This window comes from Oncorhynchus keta, chromosome 25 (assembly GCF_023373465.1).
Source record: "Oncorhynchus keta strain PuntledgeMale-10-30-2019 chromosome 25, Oket_V2, whole genome shotgun sequence".
Lineage (NCBI taxonomy): Eukaryota > Metazoa > Chordata > Actinopteri > Salmoniformes > Salmonidae > Oncorhynchus > Oncorhynchus keta.
Genome location: NC_068445.1, coordinates 41114163 through 41140417, shown reverse-complemented (window position 1 = coordinate 41140417; position 26255 = coordinate 41114163). Strand labels below are relative to the sequence as shown.

The following is a 26255-nucleotide window of genomic DNA, read 5'->3' as shown; positions in this document are numbered from 1 at the left end:
CAAGAGCGTGCAAAGCTGTAATCAAGGCAAAGGGTGGCTACTTTGAAGAATCTTAAACAACGACGAGACGGCCTACAGGGAGGAGGTAAGGGCCCTCGGAGTGTGGTGTCAGGAAAATAACCTCACACTCAACGTCAACAAAACTAAGGAGATGATTGTGGACTTCAGGAAACAGCAGAGGGAACACCCCCCTATCCACATCGATGGAACAGTAGTGGAGAGGGTAGCTAGTTTTAAGTTCCTCGGCATACACATCACAGACAAACTGAATTGGTCCACTCACACTGACAGCGTCGTGAAGAAGGCGCAGCAGCGCCTATTCAACCTCAGGAGGCTGAAGAAATTTGGCTTGTCACCAAAAGCACTCACAAACTTCTACAGATGCACAATCGAGAGCATCCTGGCGGGCTGTATCACCGCCTGGTACGGCAACTGCTCCGCCCTCAACCGTAAGGCTCTCCAGAGGGTAGTGAGGACTGCACAACGCATCACCGGGGGCAAACTACCTGCCCTCCAGGACACCTACACCACCCGTTGTTACAGGAAGGCCATAAAGATCATCAAGGACATCAACCACCCGAACCACTGCCTGTTCACCCCGCTATCATCCAGAAGGCGAGGTCAGTACAGGTGCATCAAAGCTGGGACCGAGAGACTGAAAAACAGCTTCTATCTCAAGGCCATCAGACTGTTAAACAGCCACCACTAACAGTGAGTGGCTGCTGCCAACACACTGTCATTGACACTGACCCAACTCCAGCCATTTTAATAATGGGAATTGATGGGAATTATGTAAATATATCACTAGCCACTTTAAACAATGCTACCTTATATAATGTTACTTACCCTACATTATTCATCTCATATGCATATGTATATACTGTACTCTACATCATCGACTGCATCCTTATGTAACACATGTATCACTAGCCACTTTAACTATGCCACTTTGTTTACTTTGTCTACACACTCATCTCATATGTATATACTGTACTCGATACCATCTACTGTATGCTGCTCTGTACCATCACTCATTCATATATCCTTATGTACATGTTCCTTATCCCCTTACACTGTGTATAAGACAGTAGTTTTGGAATTGTTAGTTAGATTACTTGTTGGTTATCACTGCATTGTCGGAACTAGAAGCACAAGCATTTCGCTACACTCGCATTTAACATCTGCTAACCATGTGTATGTGACAAATAAAATTTGATTTGATTTGATTTGATTTGAATCTTAAATATATTTTGATTTGTTTAACACTTTTTTGGTTACTACATGATTCCATATGTGTTATTTCATTGTTTTGATGTCTTTACTATTATTCTACAATGTAGAAAATAGTAAAAATATAGAAGACTAGATTAGGCAGGAGGTCTGAGCTACCTATCACCCTGTAGACTAGAGTAGGAGGTCTGAGCTACCTATCACCCTGTAGACTAGAGTAGGAGGTCTGAGCTACCTATCACCCTGTAGAGTAGAGTAGAAGGTCTTACCTACTTATCACCCTGTAGACTAGAGTAGGAGGTCTGAGCTACCTATCACCCTGTAGACTAGAGTAGGAGGTCTGAGCTACCTATCACCCTGTAGACTAGAGTAGGAGGTCTGAGCTACCTATCACCCTGTAGAGTAGAGTAGGAGGTCTGAGCTACCTATCACCCTGTAGACTAGAGTAGGAGGTCTGAGCTACCTATCACCCTGTAGACTAGAGTAGGAGGTCTGAGCTACCTATCACCCTGTAGAGTAGAGTAGGAGGTCTGAGCTATCTATCACCCTGTAGACTAGAGTAGGAGGTCTGAGCTACCTATCACCCTGTAGAGTAGAGTAGGAGGTCTAAGCTACCTATCACCCTGTAGACCTGGGATGGGCAATTTTGGGTCTGGGGGACACAAAAAACCTGAACTCATCATGAGGGGCTGCAGTGGCTCGCGGGTCTGCGTACCCACATCCATACCCACACATGCAGTCAGAGACGGCCCTAGCCCTTTAGGGGCCCTAATTGTGGTAGGGTGTTTCTGATTGGCTCACCTCCTGCCGAACATGGCGCTCAGGTTGTCCAGGACGGTGGCCAGTTTGACCTGCAGGTCATTCAAGATGTCTGCAGCTTCCGAATCCAGCTTCAGACAGAGAGACAGAGACACAGAGAGAGAGACAGAGAGAGACAGAGAGACAGAGAGACAGAGAGAGAGAGAGAGAGAGAGAGAGAGAGAGAGAGAGAGAGAGAGAGAGAGAGAGAGAGAGAGAGAGAGAGAGAAAATGAGAGTAAGAGATAGAGAGGGAGGGAGAGTAAAAGAGAGAGATAATGGCAGGTTAGTCAAGTATTCCCGTTGTCATCTCATACTTGCGCAGTAACAGTCTCACCACCTCACGAGTAGTGACCTATTCTGAGTTACACCAGAATATCACTGAAGAGGAGACAAAGCAAAACTCTAGTGTAGAACATTCTCCTATCCTAAAACCTCTCTGCACAATACACACCTCAGCAATAATTTCAGTCAAGGAAACCATGACTCCTGTTCTAGCATTGGATCTGAGTGTTGTTAACCTTGATACCAAGTTTCTCCAATTCACTCTGAATGAAACAAGGCATCCGCAGTGCAGGCCTGACGTTAACAATATCCCTCCTGACCCTGGTTCATTTACTGCAGGCCTGACGTTAACAATATCCCTCCTGACCCTGGTTCATTTACTGCAGGCCTGACGTTAACAATATCCCTCCTGACCCTGGTTCATTTACTGCAGGCCTGATGTTAACGATATCCCTCCTGACCCTGGTTCATTTACTGCAGGCCTGACGACCCTGACGTTAACAATATCCCTCCTGACCCTGGTTCATTTACTGCAGGCCTGACATTAACAATATCCCTCCTGACCCTGGTTCATTTACTTGAACAATATCCCTCCTGACCCTGGTTCATTTCTGACCCTGGTTCATTTACTACAGGCCTGACATTAACAATATCCCTCCTGGTTCACCCTGATGTTAACAATATCCTCCTGACCCTGGTTCATTTACTGCAGGCCTGACATTAACAATATCCCTCCTGACCCTGATTTACTGTTAACAATATCCCTCCTGACCCTGGTTCATTTACTGCAGGCCTGACGTTAACAATATCCCTCCTGACCCTGGTTCATTCACAGGTCCATTCACTGTTCCAGCCCGTCAACTGTCCTGAAGGGACCCTGTTGTGGTAGGAGCTGTGGCTGCTCTCAACACATTATGCGACTCAATGCCGGAGACCAGGGTTCCATCTCAGAGAAGACCCTTCCGACTTTCTCCCCTCTCTACCTCTGTGTCCCCTGGTCATTTCTGATCTGTCTAAACCTTGAAAATACATCAGGAGAGTGGAAAGGGACCCTGTGGCTTACAGGATGTAGACTCTAGAATACCGCCATATTATAAAATCACCATGTGACTAGTGCCACCTGCTGGTGTGGTGGCTGATGACAGAGGCCCATAATCGGTAGTGCGGCTAGGGGGCATTGTGCTTTTTAAAGGATATATAAATATACAGTAACAGTAATTTTCTTTAGTAGTCACATCCGCTCTAGGTATTCAGGTTCTGCCTCTGTGTTAGTCACAGCAGCTGATAGCAGCCATTCAGGTTCTGCTCTGTGTTAGTCAAAGCAGCTGATAGCAGCCATTCAGGTTCTGCTCTGTGTTAGTCACAGCAGCTGATAGCAGCCATTCAGGTTCTAGCTCTGTGTTAGTCACATCAGCTGATAGCAGCCATTCAGGTTCTAGCTCTGTGTTAGTCACATCAGCTGATAGCAGCCATTCAGGTTCTAGCTCTGTGTTAGTCACAGCAGCTGATAGCAGCCATTCAGGTTCTAGTTCTGTGTTAGTCACAGCAGCTGATAGCAGCCATTCAGGTTCTAGCTCTGTGTTAGTCACAGCAGCTGATAGCAGCCATTCAGGTTCTAGCTCTGTGTTAGTCACAGCAGCTGATAGCAGCCATTCAGGTTCTAGCTCTGTGTTAGTCACAGCAGCTGATAGCAGCCATTCAGGTTCTAGCTCTGTGTTAGTCACAGCAGCTGATAGCAGCCATTCAGGTTCTAGCTCTGTGTTAGTCACAGCAGCTGATAGCAGCCATTCAGGTTCTAGCTCTGTGTTAGTCACAGCAGCGGATAGCAGCCATTCAGGTTCTAGCTCTGTGTTAGTCACAGCAGCGGATAGCAGCCATTCAGGTTCTAGCTCTGTGTTAGTCACAGAGTGTTAGTCACAGCAGTGGATAGCAGCCATTCAGGTTCTAGCTCTGTGTTAGTCACAGCAGCAGTGGATAGCAGCCATTCAGGTTCTAGCTCTGTGTTAGTCACAGAGTGTTAGCACAGCAGTGGATAGCAGCCATTCAGGTTCTAGCTCTGTGTTAGTCACAGAGTGTTAGTCACAGCAGTGGATAGCAGCCATTCAGGTTCTAGCTCTGTGTTAGTCACAGCAGCTGATGAGCCATTCAGGTTCTAGCTCTGTGTTAACTCAAAGAGTGTTAGAATATTAAGTGGATAGCAGCCATTCAGGTTCTGAGCTCTGTGTTAGGTCACAGTAGCCTATTGTTAGCCATTCCCTGGTTCTAGCATATCCCTGTTGTGAGACAGCAGCTTGTTAGCAGCCATTCAGGTTCTATCTCTGTTGTTAGACATATCCCTATTGTGCATATCCCTGTTGTGAGCAGTTGTGAGACATTCCTGTTCTGAGACATATCTGTATCCCTGTTAGTCACAGCAGCTGATAGCATATCCCTTCAGGTTCTATCCCTGTTGTGAGACATATTCCTGTTGTGAGACATATCCCTGTTCTAGACATATCCCTGTTGTGAGACATATCCCTGTTGTGAGACATATTCTGATAGCATATCCATTCAGGTTCTATCTGTGTTAGACATATCCCTGTGTTAGACATATCCCTGTTGTGAGACATATCCCTGTTGTGAGACATTCCCTGTTGTGAGACATATTCCTGTTGTGAGACATATTACAGTACATATCCCTGGAAAGACATATCCCTGTTGTTAGACATATCCCTGTTGTGAGACAATCCCTGTTGTGAGACATATTAATGTTGGTTCCTGTTGATATCCCTATTCATATCCCTATTGTTCCTGTTGTGAGACATATCCCTGTTGTGAGACATATCCCTGTTGTACATATCCTGTTGTGAGACATATCCCTGTTGTGAGACATATCCCTGTTGTGAGACATATCCCTGTTGTGAGACATATCCCTGTTGTGAGACATATCCCTGTTGTTAGACATATCCCTGTTGTGAGACATATCCCTGTTGTGAGACATATCCCTGTTGTGAGACATATCCCTGTTGTGAGACATATCCCTGTTGTGAGACATATCCCTATTGTGACCTGTTTGATCTGGTCTCTACCTCAGCTTACCTTCACTGTCTTTCAACCTGTCTGATCTGGTCTCTACCTCAGCCTACCTTCACTGTCTCAACCTGTCTGACCTGGTCTCTACCTCAGCTACCTTCACTGTCTCTCAACCTGTCTGATCTGGACTCTACCTCAGCTTATCTTCACTGTCTCAACCTGTTTGACCTGGTCTCTACCTCAGCTTACCTTCACTGTCTCAACCTGTCTGACCTGGTCTCTACCTCAGCTTACCTTCACTGTCTCTCAACCTATCTGACCTGGTCTCTACCTCAGCTTACCTTCACTGTCTTTCAACCTGTCTGACCTGGTCTCTACCTCAGCTTACCTTCACTGTCTCTCAACCTGTCTGACCTGGTCTCTACCTCAGCTTACCTTCACTGTCTCTCAACCTGTCTGATCTGAAACTCTACCTCAGCTTACCTTCACTGTCTCAACCTGTCTGACCTGGTCTCTACCTCAGCCTACCTTCACTGTCTCAACCTGTTTGACCTGGTCTCTACCTCAGCTTACCTTCACTGTCTCTCAACCTGTCTGATCTGGTCTCTACCTCAGCCTACCATCACTGTCTCAACCTGTCTGACCTGGTCTCTACCTCAGCTACCTTCACTGTCTCAACCTGTCTGATCTGGTCTCTACTTCAGCCTACCTTCACTGTCTCAACCTCTGTTTGACCTGGTCTCTACCTCAGCCTACCTTCACTGTCTCAACCTGTCTGATCTGGTCTCTACCTCAGCCTATCTTCACTGTCTCTCAACCTGTCTGATCTGGTCTCTACCTCAGCCTACCTTCACTGTCTCAACCTGTCTGACCTGGTCTCTCCTCAGCTTACCTTCACTGTCTGCAACCTGTCTGACCTGGTCTCTACCTCAGATCCTTCACTGTCCAGAACCTGGACTGGACAAATTAGAGAAAACAGAAAAACTTCAGAAAACGGACAGGAGAAAATAAAATGTTGAGTTTATAACGTCAGCAGACACCTTCCTGTCTGACTATTATGCTGTAGGCAATTTACCTAAAACCCTATCCAATGTTTCTCCAATGGTGTCAGTCTGATCTGCTCTACGTTCAGACTACCTTCATTGGTGAGGGGTGAATGGGGTGTAGAATACAGTATTGTATTGTCTGTGTCTGAATGGGGTCTACCTCAGCCTACCTTGTATTCAACCTGGGTGAATCTGGTCTAGAATACAGTATTGTATTGCCCGTGTGGGGGGGGTGAATCTATCCAGAAGGTGTAGAAAACAGTATTGTATTGGTGACAGGAGAAAATAAAAGGATGAGTTTATAACATCAGCAGACACCATTGTTGACTATTATGCTGAATAGGCAATGTAGAATACAACCCTATTGTTTGGTGTGGAGGGGGTTGCTAGGTGTAGACTACAGTATTGTATTGGTGAGGGTGGGGGGTGATTAGGGTGTAGAATACAGTATTGTTTTGGTGAGGGGTGAATAGGGGTGTAGAATACAGTATTGTATTGGTGGGGGGTGAATAGGGTGTAGAATACAGTATTGTATTGGTGGGGGGTGAATGGGGTGTAGAATACAGTATTGTATTGGTGGGGGGAATAGGGTGTAGAATACAGTATTGTATTGGTGGGGGGGAATAGGGTGTAGAATACAGTATTGTTTTGGTGGGGGGTGAATGGGTGTAGAATACAGTATTGTATTGGTGGGGGGGGATAGGGTGTAGAATACAGTATTGTATTGGTGGGGGTGAATAGGGTGTAGAATACAGTATTGTATTGGTGGGGTGGGGGGTGATTAGGATGTAGACTACAGTATTGTATTGGTGGGGGTGAATAATGGGTGTAGAATACAGTATTGTATTTGTGGGGGGGTAAATAGGGTGTAGAACACAGTATTGTATTGGTGGGGGGTGAATAGGGTGTAGAATACAGTATTGTATTGGTGGGGGGTGAATAGGGTGTAGAACACAGTATTGTATTGGTGGGGGTGAATGGGGTGTAGAATACAGTATTGTATTGGTGGGGGGGTGAATAGGGTGTAGAATACAGTATTGTATTGGTGGGGGTGAATAGGGTGTAGAACACAGTATTGAATTGGTGGGGGTGAATAGGGTGTAGAATACAGTATTGTATTGGTGGGGGCGGTGAATAGGGTGTAGAATACAGTATTGTATTGGTGGGGGTGGTGAATAGGATGTAGAACACAGTATTGTATTGGTGGGGGGGGTGAATAGGGTGTAGACTACAGTATTGTATTGGTGGGGGGTGAATAGGTTGTAGAATACAGTATTGTATTGGTGTGGGGGTGAATAGGGTGTAGAACACAGTATTGTATTGGTGGGGGGTGAATAGGGTGTAGAATACAGTATTGTATTGGTGGGGGGGGAATAGGGTGTAGAATACAGTATTGTATTGGTGGGGGGTGAATAGGGTGTAGACTACAGTATTGTATTGGTGGGGGGTGAATAGGGTGTAGAACACAGTATTGTATTGGTGAGGGGTGAATAGGGTGTAGAATACAGTATTGTATTGGTGAGGGGTGAATAGGGTGTAGAACACAGTATTGTATTGGTGGGGGGTGAATAGGGTGTAGACTACAGTATTGTATTGGTGGGGGGTGAATAGGGTGTAGAACACAGTATTGTATTGGTGGGGGTGAATAGGGTGTAGAATACAGTATTGTATTGGTGGGGGGTGAATAGGGTGTAGAATACAGTATTATATTGGTGGGGTGGGGGTGATTAGGGTGTAGAACACAGTATTGTATTGGTGGGGGGTGAATAGGGTGTAGAATACAGTATTATATTGGTGGGGTGGGGGGTGATTAGGGTGTAGAATACAATACTGTATTGGTGGGGGGGTGAATAGGGTGTAGAATACAGTATTGTATTGGTGGGGGGAGTGAATAGGGTGTAGAACACAGTATTGTAATGGTGGGGGGTGAATAGGGTGTAGACACAGTATTGTATTGGTGGGGGGTGAATAGGGTGTAGAATACAGTATTGTATTGGTGGGGGGGGTGATTAGGGTGTAGACTACAGTCCTGTATTGGTGGTGGGTGAATAGGGTGTAGAATACAGTATTGTATTTGTGGGGGGTGAATAGGGTGTAGAACACAGTATTGTATTGGTGGGGGTGAATAGGGTGTAGAACACAGTATTGTATTGGTGGGGGGTGAATAGGGTGTAGAACACAGTATTGTATTGTGTGAGGGGTGAATGGGGTGGTCCTTCTGTAGCTCAGTTGGTAGAGCAATGGCGCTGTAGAACACAGTATTGAATTGGTGGGGGACCAATAGGGTGTATGCACACATGACTGTAAGTTTTGGATAAAAGTGGGGCATATATTAGGGTGTAGAACACAGTATTGTATTTGTGGGGGGTGAATAGGGTGTAGAACACAGTATTGAATTGTGTGAGGGGGTGAATAGGGTGTAGAACACAGTATTGAATTGGTGGGGGTGAATAGGGTGTAGAACACAGTATTGTATTGGTGGGGGGTGAATAGGGTGTAGAACACAGTATTGTATTGGTGGGGGTGAATAGGGTGTAGAACACAGTATTGAATTGGTGGGGGTGAATAGGGTGTAGAACACAGTATTGTATTGGTGGGGGCGGTGAATAGGGTGTAGAACACAGTATTGTATTGGTGGGGGTGAATAGGGTGTAGAACACAGTATTGTATTGGTGGGGGGGGTGAATAGGGTGTAGAACACAGTATTGTATTGGTGGGGGGTGAATAGGGTGTAGAACACAGTATCGTATTGGTGGGGGGTGAATAGGGTGTAGAACACAGTATCGTATTGGTGGGGGGTGAATAGGGTGTAGAACACAGTATTGTATTGGTGGGAGGGTGAATAGGGTGTAGAACACAGTATTGTATTGGTGGGGGGTGAATAGGGTGTAGAACACAGTATCGTATTGGTGGGGGGTGAATAGGGTGTAGAACACAGTATTGTATTGGTGGGGGTGAATAGGGTGTAGAACACAGTATCGTATTGGTGGGGGGTGAATAGGGTGTAGAACACAGTATTGTATTGGTGGGGGGTGAATAGGGTGTAGAACACAGTATTGTATTGGTGGGAGGGGGTGAATAGGGTGTAGAACACAGTATCGTATTGGTGGGGGGGTGAATAGGGTGTAGAACACAGTATCGTATTGGTGGGGGGTGAATAGGGTGTAGAACACAGTATCGTATTGGTGGGGGTGAATAGGGTGTAGAACACAGTATCGTATTGGTGGGGGGTGAATAGGGTGTAGAACACAGTATCGTGTTGGTGGGAGGGGGTGAATAGGGTGTAGAACACAGTATCGTATTGGTGGGGGGGGTGAATAGGGTGTAGAACACAGTATCGTATTGGTGGGGGGGGTGAATAGGGTGTAGAACACAGTATTGTATTGTGTGGGGGTGAATAGGGTGTAGAACACAGTATTGTATTGGTGGGGGGTGAATAGGGTGTAGAACACAGTATCGTATTGGTGGGAGGGGGGTGAATAGGGTGTAGAACACAGTATTGTATTGGTGGGAGGGGGTGAATAGGGTGTAGAACACAGTATTGTATTGGTGGGAGGGGGTGAATAGGGTGTAGAACACAGTATTGTATTGGTGGGAGGGGGTGAATAGGGTGTAGAACACAGTATCGTATTGGTGGGAGGGGGGGGTGAATGGGGAAGACAAACCTTGTTCACTTCATTCTTTGACTAGAGTGTGAGAGGGGGTGAGGGAGAGAAAAGGACAAACCATATTAAAACAGATGACAGTGAGACACAAATACGATGGTCATGTCCTAGTTTACATAGAATAGATGGGTAAGTGTTTAACAGATCCCTAGTATACTAGTGTTCAATATAACTTTAGAAGTGCACTACATGGCCAGAAGAACAATGTGCCTTCGGAAAGTATTCAGACCCCTTGACTTTTCTACATTTAGTTACGTTACAGCCTTACTCTAAGAGGGATTCAATTGTTGTTTTCCCTCATCAATCTACACACAATACTGTATAATGACAATTACAAAAAATGTATACATTTTTGCAAATGTATAAAATAAAATAAATTGAAATATCACATTTTACGCAGTACTTTGTTGAAGCACCGTTGACAGCGATTACAGCCGGAAGTCTTCTTGGGTATGACGCTACAAGCTTGGCACACCTCTATTGGTTCGGCTATGAAAATTTACATTTACTCCTGAGGTGCTGACTTGCTGCACCCTCGACAACTACTGTGATTATTATTATTTGACCATGCTGGTGATTTATGAACGTTTGAACATCTTGGCCATGTTCTGTTATAATCTCCACCCGGCACAGCCAGAAGAGGACTGGCCACCCCTCATACCCTGGTTCCTTTCTAAGTTTCTTCCTAGGTGCTGGCCTTTCTAGGGAGTTTTTCCTAGCCACTGTGCTTCTACACCTGCATTGCTTGCTGTTTGGGGTTTTAGGCTGGGTTTCTGTACAGCACTTTGAGATATCAGCTGATGTAAGAAGGGCTATATAAATACATTTGAATATATTTATTCGGCAAGTTTCTCCCATTCTTCTCTGCAGATCCTCTCAAGCTATGTCAGGTTGGATGGGGAGCGTCGCTGCACAGCCATTTTCAGGTCTCTCCAGAGATGTTCGATCGGGTTCAAGTCCGGGCTCTGGCTGGGCCCCTCAACGACATTCAGAAACTTATCCCGAAGCCAGTCTTGCATTGTCTTGGCTGTGTGCTTAGGGTCGTCAACCTTCACCCCAGTCTGAGGTCCTGAGCGCTATGGAGCAGGTTTTCATCAAGGCTCTCTCTCTACATTGCGCCATTCATCTTTCTCTCGATCCTGACTAGTCTCCCATCTCCCAGTCCCTGCCACGGAAAAACACCTCCACTGCATGATGCTGCCACCACCATGCTTCACCGTATGGATGGAGCCAGGTTTCCTCAAGATGTGACGCTTGTCATTCAGTCCAAAGAGTACAATATTGGTTTCATCAGACCAGAGAATCTTGTTTCTCATGGTATGAGGCCTTTAGGTGCCTTTTGTCAAACTCCAAGCGGGCTGTCATGTGCCTTTTACTGAGGAGTGGCTTCCATCTGGCCATAGAGTGCTGCAGAGATAGTTGTCCTTCTGGAAGGTTCTCCCATCTCCACAGAGGAACTCTGGAGCTCTGTCAGAGTGACCATCGGGTTCTTGGTCACCTCCCTGACTAAGGCCCTACTCCCCCGATTGATCAGTTTGGCCAGGCGGCCAGCTCTAGGAAGAGTCTTGGTGGTTTCAAACTTCTTCCATTTAAGAATGATGGAAGCCACTGTGTTCTTGGGGATCTTCAATGCTGCAGAATTCTTTTGTACCCTTCCCCAAATCTGTACCTCGACAAAATCCTGTCTCGGAGCTCTACGGACAATTCCTTCGACGTCATGGATTGGGTTTTGCTCTGACATGCACTGTGAACTGTGTGACCTTATATAGACAGGTGTGTGCCTTTCCAAATCATGTCCAATTAATTGAATTTACCACAGGTGGACTCTAATCAAGTTGAAGAAACAACTCAAGGATGATCAATGGAAACAGGATGCACCTGAGCTCAATTTCAAGTATCATAACAAAGGGTCTGAATAATTATGTAAATAAGGTATTTATGTTATTTTTATAAATACATTTGCAAAAATGTACACTTTTTCACTTCGTCGTCATGGGGTATTGCGTTTCGCCTGATTAAATGTTTTTATTTAATTGATTTTAGAAAAAGGCTGTAACGTTACAAAATGTGGAAAAAGTAAAGGGGTCTGAATACTTAAACAGGGGAGCGTCGCTGCTCAGCTATTTTCAGGTTTCTCCAGAGATGTTCGATAGGGTTCAAGTCTGGGCTCTGGCTGGGCCCCTCAAGGACATTCAGAAACTTGTCCCGAAGCCATGCACTGTATGTGGACATCCCTAATCTGGGTTTGGCGGATACCAGGAGAACGCTTCCTTTCCCTATGCATAGTGTCAATTGTATAGTTTAGTGGAGGAGGAATAATGGTCTGGGGCTATTTTTCGTGGTTCGAGCCCTTTAGTTCCAGTGAAGGGAAATCTTAACGCTACAGCATACAATGACATTCTAGATGATTCTGTGCTTCCAACTTTGTGGAAACAGTTTGGGGAAGGTCCTTTCCTGTTTCAGCATGACAATGCCCCCATGCACAAAGCGGGGTCCATACAAAAAGGTTTGTCTAGATCGAAGTGTAAGGAATTGACCGGCCTGCAAAGAGCCCTGACCTCAACCCCAGCGAACTCCTTTGGGATGAATTGGAGCGCTGACTGCGAGCCAGATCTAATCGTCCAACATCAGTGCCCGACCTCACTAATGCTCTTGTGGCTGAATGGAAGTAAGTCCCTGCAGCAATGTTCCAACATCTAGTGGAAAGCCTTCTGAGAAGAGTGGAGGCTGTTTTAGCAGCAAAGGTGGACCAACTCCATATTAATGCCCATGGTTTTGCAATGAGATGTTCTCTTTTGGCCATGTAGTGTATTCTCAGTCACAATGCATGTGGTCCCCCTGACACAATCTAGACTCATGTCTCCGTTAACTGAGAAAACTAAATATTGTTTTGCTCAAACGGTCAGGTTCCAAATGAGAACGTTTCAGCTAGCAGGAAAGGAACTGTATCCTGAACAGGATTCTGGGAAATGGCTGAGTCACTGGCCAATCACTCAGCAGTTATAGAACAGCAGTAGGCGACGCACTCTAACTAATGATAAACTCCCTGGCTGTATCCCAAATGCCAACCTATTCCCTATAAAGTACACCACTACTGCCCAGGGCTCATAAGGCTCAATACTAGTGCACTATATAGGGACAAGGGTGCAATTTGGAACGCATATCTGTGTTGTGTGTAGCACACTCATTCACTTCCTCGCTTCCTAGGACGGTGGCTGTGCATATGGAAACCGTCATTAGGTTCCTGTCTATGAACTGTATACGGTGATTCGGCTTCATACTGTGAACAGGTACTTCTGTCTATTCTGCATTATACTTCACCCTCTAGATCTCAAGTGCTGCGCTTAGCCCTGTACATTCCTACTCATCCTCAATGTCACACTTGCTCACACACTCAACTAACTTCTAAATGTAAACCACAGTATTGTGGCGATAAAAAACCACCCACCTTTTTGCTGATGTTGTCCTCCTTCAGAGGACAGAAGTAACAGAGAGTTTTAGTCTCACGCAAAAGTACATGACCGGTCACACACACACACACACACACACACACACACACACACACACACACACACACACACACACACACACACACACACACACACACACACACACACACATTCCACACAAACACATTCACACATACGCACATGAACTCATGAACTCAAATTTATAGAAAAAGATTACGCACATGAACTCATGAACTCAGGATTTATAGAAAAAGATTAAAGAGACGCTTGTGACAGGAAGGATAGGAGACAAAGGAGATAAGAAGACGGAGGAGACAGTAGGAGAGAGGATATATATTATATTATATTATTATATATTATATTATATTATAGGATACAGGAGACATATATAGGAAGAGACAGCGGGAGACGGAAGAAGAAAGGAGGAGACAGGATATTGGAGACAGGATATATGAGACAAGAGGAGATAGGAGGAGACAGGATATAGGAGACAGGATATAGGGGACAGTAGGACACAGGATATAGGAGACAGGATATAGGAGACAGGATATAGGGGACAGTAGGATATAGGAGACAGGATATAGGAGACAGGATGACTATATTGAACTAGAGGATGAGAGGAGTGAAGAGGGAGGGATGACTGTATTGAACAAGAGGATGAGAGAAGTGTAGAGGGGATGAAGAGTGAGGTTGAACTTAAAGCTCAGATAAACCAACCTGCTTCTCCTTGTCTTTCTTCTCAGCCTATAGAAGCCAGGGAGACATACAAGTGGAATGAGTTATGCTTCGAACACACACACACACACACACACACACACACACACACACACACACACAGTCCATATGCCACTACTGTGCTGTACCTCATCGTATGTAACTCAGACAATGTCATTGTGAGGCATCTGTCATCAGGAGAGCTTACAGAATCGTGTTGCTCTCTGTCACACACACTCACACACACACACACACACACACACACACACACACACACACACACACACACACACACACACACACACACACACACACACACACACACACACACACACACACACACACACACACACACACACACACACACACACACACACACACACACACACAGTCTTGTAACACACACACACCAGAGGGACACACCTTTTCCTTTTTCTTGTCAAGCTTTAGGAAAAATAAAACAAATGAGGTATACATGATGACGAGAGATGATAGAACAACATAACTACTAAATCAAATCAAGAAGAGTGAGACAGGAGAGGTTGGAGGGGAGAGTTATGAGGGCAGTGAGATGTGAGAGGTTGGAGGGGAGTGAGATGGGAGAGGTTGGAGGGGAGTGAGATGGGAGAGGTTGGAGGGGAGAGTTATGAGGGCAGTGAGATGGGAGAGGTTGGAGGGGAGAGTTATGAGGGCAGTGAGATGTGAGAGGTTGGAGGGGAGTGAGATGGGAGAGGTTGGAGGGGAGAGTTATGAGGGCAGTGAGATGTGAGAGGTTGGAGGGCAGTGAGATGGGAGAGGTTGGAGGGCAGTGAGATGGGAGAGGTTGGAGGGGAGAGTTATGAGGGCAGTGAGATGTGAGAGGTTGGAGTGGAGTGAGATGGGAGAGGTTGGAGGGGAGAGTAATGAGGGCAGTGAGATGGGAGAGGTTGGAGGGGAGTGAGATGGGAGAGGTTGGAGGGGAGAGTTATGAGGGCAGTGAGATGGGAGAGGTTGGAGGGGAGAGTTATGAGGGCAGTGAGATGTGAGAGGTTGGAGGGGAGTGAGATGGGAGAGGTTGAAGAGGAGTGAGACAGGAGTGGTTGGAGGGGAGTGAGACGGGAGAGGTTGGAGGGGAGAGTTATGAGGGCAGTGAGATGTGAGAGGTTGGAGGGGAGTGAGATGGGAGAGGTTGAAGAGGAGTGAGACGGGAGTGGTTGAAGGGGAGTGAGACGGGAGAGGTTGGAGGGGAGAGTTATGAGGGCAGTGAGACGGGAGAGGTTGGAGGGGAGTGAGACGGGAGTGGTTGGAGGGGAGTGAGACGGGAGAGGTTGGAGGGGAGAGTTATGAGGGCAGTGAGATGGGAGAGGTTGGAGGGGAGTGAGACAGGAGTGGTTGGAGGGGAGTGAGACGGGAGAGGTTGGAGAGGAGTGAGATGGGAGAGTTTTGAGGGCAGTGAGACAGGAGAGGTTGGAGGGGAGTGAGATGGGAGAGGTTGGAGGGGAGAGTTATGAGGGCAGTGAGATGTGAGAGGTTGGAGGGCAGTGAGATGGGAGAGGTTGGGGGAGAGGAGGGCAGTGAGATGTGAGGGTTGGAGGGATGAGATGGGAGAGGTTGGAGGGAGAGTAATGAGGGCAGTGAGATGGGAGAGGTTGGAGGGGAGTGAGATGGGAGAGGTTGGAGGGGAGGTTATGAGGGCAGTGAGATGGGAGAGGTTGGAGGGGAGAGTTATGAGGGCAGTGAGATGTGAGAGGTTGAGAGTGAGATGGGAGAGGTTGAAGAGGAGTGAGACAGGAGAGGTTGGAGGAGTGAGACAGGGAGAGGTTGGAGGGGAGAGTTATGAGGGCAGTGAGATGTGAGAGGTTGGAGGGGAGTGAGATGGGAGAGGTTGAAGAGGAGTGAGACGGGGAGTGGTTGAAGGGAGTGAGACGGGAGAGGTTGGAGGGGAGAGTTATGAGGGCAGTGAGACGGGGAGAGGTTGGAGGGGAGTGAGACGGGGAGAGGTTGGAGGGGAGTGAGACGGGAGAGGTTGGAGGAGAGTTATGAGGGCAGTGAGATGGGAGAGGTTGGAGGAGAGTGAGACAGGAGAGGTTGGAGGGGAGTGAGACGGAGAGGTTGAGAGAGGAGTTGAGAGATGGGAGAGTTTGGAGGGCAGTGAGACAGGAGAGGTTGGAGGGTTGAGTGAGACGGGAGAGGTTGAAGAGGAGTGAGATGGGAGAGGTTGAAGAGGAGTGAGATGGGAGAGGTTGGAGGGGAGAGTGAGACGGGAGAGGTTGGAGGGAGTGAGATGGGAGAGGTTGGAGGGAGTGAGACGGGAGAGGTTGGAGGAGAGAGATGGGAGAGGTTGAAGGGGGAGTGAGATTGAGGAGAGGTTGAAGAGGAGTGAGATGGGAGAGGTTGGAGGAGTGAGATGGGAGAGGTTGAAGAGGAGGAGAGATGGGAGAGGTTGGAGGGGAGTGAGATGGGAGAGGTTGGAGGGGAGAGAGAGGTTGGGAAAGGTTGAAGAGGAGTGAGACGGAGAGGTTGGAGGGGAGTGAGACGGGAGAGGTTGAAGAGGAGAGTTATGAGGGCAGTGAGATGTGAGAGGTTGGAGGGCAGTGAGATGGGAGAGGTTGGAGGGGAGAGTTATGAGATGTGAGAGGTTGGAGTGGAGTGAGATGGGAGAGGTTGGAGGGGAGAGTAATGAGGGCAGTGAGATGGGAGAGGTTGGAGGGGAGTGAGATGGGAGAGGTTGGAGGGGAGAGTTATGAGGGCAGTGAGATGTGAGAGGTTGGAGGGCAGTGAGATGGGAGAGGTTGGAGGGGAGAGTTATGAGGGCAGTGAGATGTGAGAGGTTGGAGTGGAGTGAGATGGGAGAGGTTGGAGGGGAGAGTAATGAGGGCAGTGAGATGGGAGAGGTTGGAGGGGAGTGAGATGGGAGAGGTTGGAGGGGAGAGTTATGAGGGCAGTGAGATGGGAGAGGTTGGAGGGGAGAGTTATGAGGGCAGTGAGATGTGAGAGGTTGGAGGGGAGTGAGATGGGAGAGGTTGAAGAGGAGTGAGACAGGAGTGGTTGGAGGGGAGTGAGACGGGAGAGGTTGGAGGAGAGTTATGAGGGCAGTGAGATGTGAGAGGTTGGAGGGGAGTGAGATGGGAGAGGTTGAAGAGGAGTGAGACGGGAGTGGTTGAAGGGGAGTGAGACGGGAGAGGTTGGAGGGGAGAGTTATGAGGGCAGTGAGACGGGAGAGTTTGGAGGGGAGTGAGACGGGAGTGGTTGGAGGGGAGTGAGACGGGAGAGGTTGGAGGGGAGAGTTATGAGGGCAGTGAGATGGGAGAGGTTGGGGAGTGAGACAGGAGTGGTTGGAGGGGAGTGAGACGGGAGAGGTTGGAGAGGAGTGAGATGGGAGAGTTTTGAGGGCAGGTGAGACAGAGAGGTTGGAGGGGAGTGAGATGGGAGAGGTTGGAGGGGAGAGTTATGAGAGAGCAGTGAGGGCAGATGTGAGAGGTTGGAGGGCAGTGAGATGGGAGAGGTTGGAGGGGAGAGTTATGAGGGCAGTGAGATGTGAGAGGTTGGAGGGAGTGAGATGGGAGAGGTTGGAGGAGAGTAATGAGGGCAGTGAGATGGGAGAGGTTGGGGGGAGTGAGATGGGAGAGGTTGAGGAGGAGAGTTATGAGGGCAGTGAGATGGGAGAGGTTGGAGGAGAGTTATGAGGGCAGTGAGATGGGAGAGGTTGGAGGGGAGTGAGATGGGAGAGGTTGAAGAGGAGTGAGACAGGAGTGGTTGGAGGGGAGTGAGACGGGAGAGGTTGGAGGGGAGAGTTATGAGGGCAGTGAGATGAGGGTTGGAGGGAGTGAGATGGGAGAGGTTGAAGAGGAGTGAGACGGGAGTGGTTGAAGGGGAGTGAGACGGGAGAGGTTGGAGGGGAGAGTTATGAGGGCAGTGAGACGGGAGAGGTTGGAGGGGAGTGAGACGGGAGTGGTTGGAGGGGAGTGAGACGGGAGAGGTTGGAGGGGAGAGTTATGAGGGCAGTGAGATGGGAGAGGTTGGAGGGGAGTGAGACAGGAGTGGTTGGAGGGGAGTGAGACGGGAGAGGTTGGAGAGGAGTGAGATGGGAGAGTTTTGAGGGCAGTGAGACAGGAGAGGTTGGAGGGGAGTGAGACGGGAGAGGTTGAAGAGGAGTGAGATGGGAGTGGTTGAAGAGGAGTGAAATGGGAGAGGTTGGAGGGGAGTGAGTGAGACGGGAGAGGTTGGAGAGGAGTGAGATGGGAGAGGTTGGAGGGGAGTGAGACGGGAGAGGTTGGAGGGGAGTGAGATGGGAGAGGTTGAAGGGGAGTGAGACGGGAGAGGTTGAAGAGGAGTGAGATGGGAGAGGTTGGAGGGGAGTGAGATGGGAGAGGTTGAAGAGGAGTGAGATGGGAGAGGTTGGAGGGGAGTGAGATGGGAGAGGTTGGAGGGGAGAGAGACGGGAAAGGTTGAAGAGGAGTGAGACGGGAGAGGTTGGAGGGGAGTGAGACGGGAGAGGTTGAAGAGGAGAGTTATGAGGGCAGTGAGATGTGAGAGGTTGGAGGGCAGTGAGATGGGAGAGGTTGGAGGGGAGAGTTATGAGGGCAGTGAGATGTGAGAGGTTGGAGGGAGTGAGATGGGAGAGGTTGGAGGGGAGAGTAATGAGGGCAGTGAGATGGGAGAGGTTGGAGGGGAGTGAGATGGGAGAGGTTGGAGGGGAGAGTTATGAGGGCAGTGAGATGTGAGAGGTTGGAGGGCAGTGAGATGGGAGAGGTTGGAGGGGAGAGTTATGAGGGCAGTGAGATGTGAGGGATGGGAGGTGGGAGGAGATGGGAGAGGTTGGAGGAGAGTAATGAGGGCAGTGAGATGGGAGAGGTTGGAGGGGAGTGAGATGGGAGAGGTTGGAGGAGAGTTATGAGGGCAGTGAGATGGGAGAGGTTGGAGGGGAGAGTTATGAGGGCAGTGAGATGTGAGAGGTTGGAGGGGAGGGAGATGGGAGAGGTTGAAGAGGAGTGAGACAGGAGTGGTTGGAGGGGAGATGAGACGGGAGAGGTTGGAGGGGAGAGTTATGAGGGCAGTGAGATGGGAGAGGTTGGAGGGGAGTGAGATGGGAGAGGTTGAAGAGGAGTGAGACGGGAGTGGTTGAAGGGGGGAGTGAGACGGGAGAGGTTGGAGGGGAGAGATGGAGAGGTTGGAGGGGAGTGAGGGCAGTGAGACGGGAGAGGTTGGAGGGGAGTGAGACGGGAGTGGTTGGAGGGGAGTGAGACGGGAGAGGTTGGAGGGGAGAGTTATGAGGGCAGTGAGATGGGAGAGGTTGGAGGGGAGTGAGACAGGAGTGGTTGGAGGGGAGTGAGACGGGAGAGGTTGGAGAGGAGTGAGATGGGAGAGTTTGAGGGCAGTGAGACAGGAGAGGTTGGAGGGGAGTGAGACGGGAGAGGTTGAAGAGGAGTGAGATGGGAGTGGTTGAAGAGGAGTGAAATGGGAGAGGTTGGAGGGGAGTGAGTGAGACGGGAGAGGTTGGAGAGGAGTGAGATGGGAGAGGTTGGAGGGGAGTGAGACGGGAGAGGTTGGAGGGGAGTGAGATGGGAGAGGTTGAAGGGGGAGTGAGACGGGAGAGGTTGAAGAGGAGACGAGATGGGAGAGGTTGGAGGGGAGTGAGATGGGAGAGGTTGAAGAGGAGTGAGATGGGAGAGGTTGGAGGGGAGAGAGGTTGAGATGGGAGAGGTTGGAGGGGAGAGAGAGACGGGAAAGGTTGAAGAGGAGGGAGTGAGACGGGAGAGGTTGGAGGGGAGTGAGACGGGAGAGGTTGAAGAGGAGTGAGACAGGAGTGGTTGGAGGGGAGAGTTATGAGGGGCAGTGAGATGTGAGAGGTTGGAGGGGAGAGGTTGTGAGATGGGAGAGGTTGAAGAGGAGTGAGACGGGGAGACAGGTTGGAGGGGAGTGAGACGGGAGAGGTTGAAGAGGAGTGAGACGGGAGTGGTTGAAGGGGAGTGAGATGGGAGAGGTTGGAGGGGAGTGAGACGGGAGAGGTTGGAGGGGAGAGAGACAGGAGAGGTTGGAGGGGAGTGAGACGGGAGAGGTTGGCAGGGGAGTGAGACGGGAGAGGTTGAAGAGGATTGAGACAGGAGTGGTTGGAGGGGAGTGAGATGGGAGAGGTTGGAGCGGAGAGAGACGGGAGTGGTTGGAAGGGAGTGAGATGGGAGAGGTTGGAGGGGAGTGAGACGGGAGAGGTTGGAGGGGAGAGAGACGGGAGAGGTTGGAGGGGAGTGAGATGGGAGAGGTTGGAGGGGAGTGAGATGGGAGAGGTTGGAGGGGAGAGAGACGGGAGAGGTTGAAGAGGAGTGAGACAGGAATGGTTGGAGGGGAGTGAGATGGGAGAGGTTGGCAGGGGAGTGAGACGGGAGAGGTTGAAGAGGAGTGAGACGAGTGGTTGGAGGGGAGTGAGATGGGAGAGGTTGGAGGGGAGAGAGACGGGAGAGGTTGGAGGGGAGTGAGACGGGAGAGGTTGGAGGGGAGTGAGACAGGAGTGGTTGGAGGGGAGTGAGACGGGAGAGGTTGAAGAGGAGTGAGATAGGAGTGGTTGGAGGGGAGAGTTATGAGGGCAGTGAGATGTGAGAGGTTGTAGAGGAGTGAGATAGGAGAGGTTGGGGGGAGTGAGATGGGAGAGGTTGAAGAGGAGTGAGACGGGGAGTGGTTGGAGGGGAGTGAGAGAGGGGAGAGGGTTGGAGGGAGTGAGATGGGAGAGGTTGGAGGGGAGTGAGATGGGAGAGGTTGGAGGGGAGTGAGATGGGAGAGGTTGGAGGGGAGGAGATGGGAGAGGTTGGAGGGAGTGAGATGGGAGAGGTTGAAGAGGAGTGAGACGGGAGTGGTTGGAGGGGAGTGAGACGGGAGAGGTTGGAGGGGAGTGAGATGGGAGAGGTTGGAGGGGAGTGAGACAGGAGTGGTTGGAGGGGAGTGAGATGGGAGAGGTTGGAGGGGAGTGAGACGGGAGAGGTTGGAGAGGAGTGAGATGGGAGAGGTTTGAGGGCAGTGAGACAGGAGAGGTTGGAGGGGAGTGAGACGGGAGAGGTTGAAGAGGAGTGAGATGGGAGTTGGTTGAAGAGGAGTGAAATGGGAGAGGTTGGAGGGGAGTGAGTGAGACGGGAGAGGTTGGAGGGGAGTGAGATGGGAGAGGTTGAAGGGGAGTGAGACGGGAGAGGTTGAAGAGGAGTGAGATGGGAGAGGTTGGAGGGGAGTGAGATGGGAGAGGTTGAAGAGGAGTGAGATGGGAGAGGTTGGAGGGGAGTGAGATGGGAGAGGTTGGAGGGGAGAGAGACGGGAAAGGTTGAAGAGGAGTGAGACGGGAAAGGTTGGAGGGGAGTGAGACGGGAGAGGTTGAAGAGGAGTGAGACAGGAGTGGTTGGAGGGGAGAGTTATGAGGGCAGTGAGATGTGAGAGGTTGGAGGGGAGTGAGATGGGAGAGGTTGAAGAGGAGTGAGACGGGAGTGGTTGGAGGGGAGTGAGACGGGAGAGGTTGAAGAGGAGTGAGACGGGAGTGGTTGAAGGGGAGTGAGACGGGAGAGGTTGAAGAGGAGTGAGACAGGAGTGGTTGGAGGGGAGAGTTATGAGGGCAGTGAGATGTGAGAGGTTGGAGGGGAGTGAGATGGGAGAGGTTGGAGGGGAGTGAGACGGGAGAGGTTGGAGGGGAGAGAGACAGGAGAGGTTGGAGGGGAGTGAGACGGGAGAGGTTGGCAGGGGAGGGAGACGGGAGAGGTTGAAGAGGAGTGAGACAGGAGTGGTTGGAGGGGAGTGAGATGGGAGAGGTTGGAGGGGAGAGAGACGGGAGAGGTTGGAGGGGAGAGAGACGGGAGAGGTTGGAGGGGAGTGAGATGGGAGAGGTTGGAGGGGAGTGAGATGGGAGAGGTTGGAGGGGAGAGAGACGGGAGAGGTTGGAGGGGAGTGAGATAGGAGTGGTTGGAGGGGAGTGAGATGGGAGAGGTTGGCAGGGGAGTGAGACGGGAGAGGTTGAAGAGGAGTGAGACGAGTGGTTGGAGGGGAGTGAGATGGGAGAGGTTGGAGGGGAGAGAGACGGGAGAGGTTGGAGGGGAGTGAGACGGGAGAGGTTGGAGGGGAGTGAGACAGGAGTGGTTGGAGGGGAGTGAGACGGGAGAGGTTGAAGAGGAGTGAGACAGGAGTGGTTGGAGGGGAGAGTTATGAGGGCAGTGAGATGTGAGAGGTTGTAGAGGAGTGAGATAGGAGAGGTTGGAGGGGAGTGAGATGGGAGAGGTTGAAGAGGAGTGAGACGGGAGTGGTTGGAGGGGAGTGAGACGGGAGAGGTTGGAGGGGAGTGAGATGGGAGAGGTTGGAGGGGAGTGAGATGGGAGAGGTTGGAGGGGAGTGTGATGGGAGAGGTTGGAGGGGAGTGAGACGGGAGAGGTTGGAGGGGAGTGAGATGGGAGAGGTTGAAGAGGAGTGAGACGGGAGTGGTTGGAGGGGAGTGAGACGGGAGAGGTTGGAGGGGAGTGAGATGGGAGAGGTTGGAGGGGAGTGAGATGGGAGAGGTTGGAGGGGAGTGTGATGGGAGAGGTTGGAGGGGAGTGAGACGGGAGATGTTGGAGGGGAGTGAGATGGGAGAGGTTGGAGGGGTGTGATGGGAGAGGTTGGAGGGGAGTGAGACGGGAGAGGTTGGAGGGGAGTGAGACGGGAGTGAGACGGGAGAGATTGAAGGGGAGTGAGACGGGAGAGGTTGAAGGGGAGTGAGACGGGAGAGGTTGGAGGGGAGTGAGACGGGAGAGGTTGAAGAGGAGTGAGACAGGAGTGGTTGGAGGGGAGTGAGATGGGAGAGGTTGGAGGGGAGAGAGACGGGAGAGGTTGAAGAGGAGTGAGATGGGAGTGGTTGGAGGGGAGTGAGATGGGAGAGGTTGGAGGGGAGAGAGACGGGAGTGGTTGGAGGGGAGTGAGATGGGAGAGGTTGGAGGGGAGAGAGACGGGAGTGGTTGGAGGGGAGTGAGATGGGAGAGGTTGGAGGGGAGTGAGACGGGAGAGGTTGGAGGGGAGAGAGACGGGAGAGGTTGGAGGGGAGTGAGATGGGAGAGGTTGAAGAGGAGTGAGACAGGATTGGTTGGAGGGGGGTGAGATGGGAGAGGTTGGAGGGGAGAAAGACGGGAGAGGTTGAAGGAGAGTGAGATGGGAGTGGTTGGAGAGGAGAGAGACGGGAGTGGTTGAAGAGGAGTGAGACGGGAGTGGTTGGAGAGGAGAGAGACGGGAGAGGTTGAAGAGGAGTGAGATGGGAGAGGTTGGAGGGGAGTGAGACAGGAGTGGTTGGAGGGGAGTGAGATGGGAGAGGTTGGAGGGGAGAGAGACGGGAGAGGTTGGAGGGGAGTGAGACAGGAGTGGTTGGAGGGGAGTGAGATGGGAGAGGTTGGAGGGGAGAGAGACGGGAGAGGTTGGAGGGGAGTGAGACGGGAGAGGTTGGAGGGGAGCGAGACGGGAGAGGTTGAAGGGGAGTGAGACGGGAGAGGTTGGAGGGGAGTGAGACGGGAGAGGTTGAAGGGGAGTGAGACGGGAGAGGTTGAAGGGGAGTGAGACGGGAGAGGTTGGAGGGGAGTGAGACGGGAGAGGTTGAAGGGGAGTGAGACGGGAGAGGTTGAAGGGGAGTGAGACGGGAGAGGTTGGAGGGGAGTGAGACGGGAGAGGTTGAAGAGGAGTGAGACGGGAGAGGTTGGAGGGGAGTGAGATGGGAGAGGTTGGCAGGGGAGTGAGACGGGAGAGGTTGAAGGGGAGTGAGACGGGAGAGGTTGGAGGGGAGTGAGATGGGAGAGGTTGGCAGGGGAGTGAGACGGGAGAGGTTGGAGGGGAGTGAGATGGGAGAGGTTGGAGGGGAGTGAGGATGTGATATAAGCTTCCTGACAAACACACACACTTGATCTTAGAGCCAACCATTTCACAACATGAATTGACAGAGGAGTGATATACATAAATAATCTCAACACAACCAAACCTTGTCTTTCTCACTGTCCACATCACTGTCATCACCCTACAGGAGGCCAAGGGAAACAACCACATTCAAGAATAGGCACAACCTACATATAACCTACACACAACCTTTACCATAACAACTTCACCAAGACTGAAAATGCAGCTCCAATACACTTAAATTCTAATATTGTAGATTTTAAAATGCAAATCTGAAACATCATCTTCAAACTGGTTGGTTATACACCAATGAGGAGATGGATATGTCAGCTGAGACTAGTACAAATACACTTAAACAACACACCACATACAGAGTCTATATTGGACACCGGAAGTTGTTTGATATCGTCCACTGCCTTGACAACCATTGTCCTTTTTGTCCCTAGCCAACAAACCTTTCTTTGCTCCTTATCCTTGTTGTCAATCTGAAGAGGAGAAGACGAGAGCGAGAGAGAAAGAGAGAGAGAGATACTGTCCTCAGATGCTTAAAGTGCCAGCCCCCCCCCCCCAGACCCATAAGCACGCACACTCTTTATCTCTCACACACACACACACACACACACACACACACACACACACACACACACACACACACACACACACACACACACACACACACACACACACACACACACACACACACACACACACACACACACACACACACACACACACACACACAAAGTACCAAGGAGTAGGGCAGAGGAACACATAACACACCCAGGGCAGGTTGGGAGTAACCATTTACAAACAGACCTATCTAGCATCAACCAAACAGTAATTGACAAACTATTAATTTGTTTGAGTCTCAAGTAGTCAGTCTATGGCCATTACCTTTTCAACCTCTCAGAGCAGGTATGATAATGGTAGATATGTTGAATGTTAGATATCTAACATTATCACACAAGCATCCAGCTATCCCCTTCTGTTAGCATTGCTGCTATGATGCTATCCCTCCCTGTTCTCTCCAATGCTAATATCTACTATTATCCCACCAGCATCCAGCTATCCCTGCCTGTTATCTCCAATGCTTATATCTACTATTATCCCACCAGCATCCAGCTATCCCTGCCTGTTATCTCCAATGCTAATATCTACCATTATCCCACTAGCATCCAGCTATCCCTCCTTGTTATCTCCAATGCTAATATCTACCATTATCCCACTAGCATCCAGCTATCCCTCACTGTTATCTCCAATGCTAATATCTACTAGCATCCAGCTATCCCCCCTGTTATCTCCAATGCTAATATCTTCCATTATCTAGCATCCAGCTATCCCTCCTTGTTATCTCCAATGCTAATATCTTCCATTATCCCACTAGCATAGCATCCAGCTATCCCTCACTGTTATCTTCAATGCTCCAATGCTAATATCTACCATTATCCCACTAGCATCCAGCTATCCCTCACTGTTATCTCCAATGCTAATATCTACTAGCATCCAGCTATCCCTCCTTGTTATCTCCAATGCTAATATCTTCCATTATCCCACTAGCATCCAGCTATCCCACTCTTCAATGCTGCATTATCTTCTCCAATGCTAATTATCTAGTATCCATTATCCCACTAGCATCCAGCTATCCCTCACTGTTATCTTCAATGCTAATATCTACCATTATCCCACTAGCATCCAGCTATCCCTCACTGTTATCTCCAATGCTAATATCTACTAGCATCCAGCTATCCCTCCTTGTTATCTCCAATGCTAATATCTTCCATTATCCCACTAGCATCCAGCTATCCCTCACTGTTATCTTCAATGCTAATATCTACCATTATCCCACTAGCATCCAGCTATCCCTCACTGTTATCTCCAATGCTAATATCTACTAGCATCCAGCTATCCCTCCTTGTTATCTCCAATGCTAATATCTTCTATTATCCCACTAGCATCCAGCTATCCCTCACTGTTATCTCCAATGCTAATATCTACTAGCATCCAGCTATCCCTCCTTGTTATCTCCAATGCTAATATCTTCCATTATCCCACTAGTATCCAGCTATCCATCTCCAATGCTTATATCTTCTATTATCCCACTAGTATCAGCTATCCCTCCCTGTTCTCTCCAATGCTAATATCTACTATTATCCCACCAGCATCCAGCTATCCCTGCCTGTTATC

At 49.7% G+C, this 26255-nt stretch overlaps 1 protein-coding gene and 2 long non-coding RNA genes across 4 annotated transcripts in view; 1 reads left to right on the top strand and 2 right to left on the bottom strand.

The window, feature by feature from the left end:
- Window positions 1–26255, bottom strand: part of LOC118377850 (protein unc-13 homolog B-like) — a 135911-nt gene that overhangs the window by 10755 nt on the left and 98901 nt on the right. Inside the window, exon 23 of the mRNA XM_052479557.1 lies at window positions 2032–2120. Within this exon, the coding sequence (XP_052335517.1) occupies window positions 2032–2120 (89 nt within the window). The remainder of the gene's footprint in view (window positions 1–2031; window positions 2121–26255) is intronic.
- LOC127911799 (uncharacterized) lies at window positions 10033–24586 on the bottom strand. Its single transcript, XR_008079406.1, has 5 exons — window positions 24527–24586; window positions 24157–24192; window positions 14223–14249; window positions 13484–13504; window positions 10033–10056 (listed from the first exon to the last, which is right to left on the bottom strand). It is a non-coding gene; the product is annotated as an uncharacterized LOC127911799 (long non-coding RNA).
- LOC127911796 (uncharacterized) lies at window positions 15029–21895 on the top strand. 2 transcript variants are annotated; one of them, XR_008079392.1, is made up of 4 exons: window positions 15029–15272; window positions 16926–17220; window positions 18039–18695; window positions 21551–21895. It is a non-coding gene; the product is annotated as an uncharacterized LOC127911796 (long non-coding RNA). The 2 variants fall into 2 exon arrangements; XR_008079393.1 differs by lacking the exons at window positions 15029–15272; window positions 16926–17220 and adding an exon at window positions 16034–16082.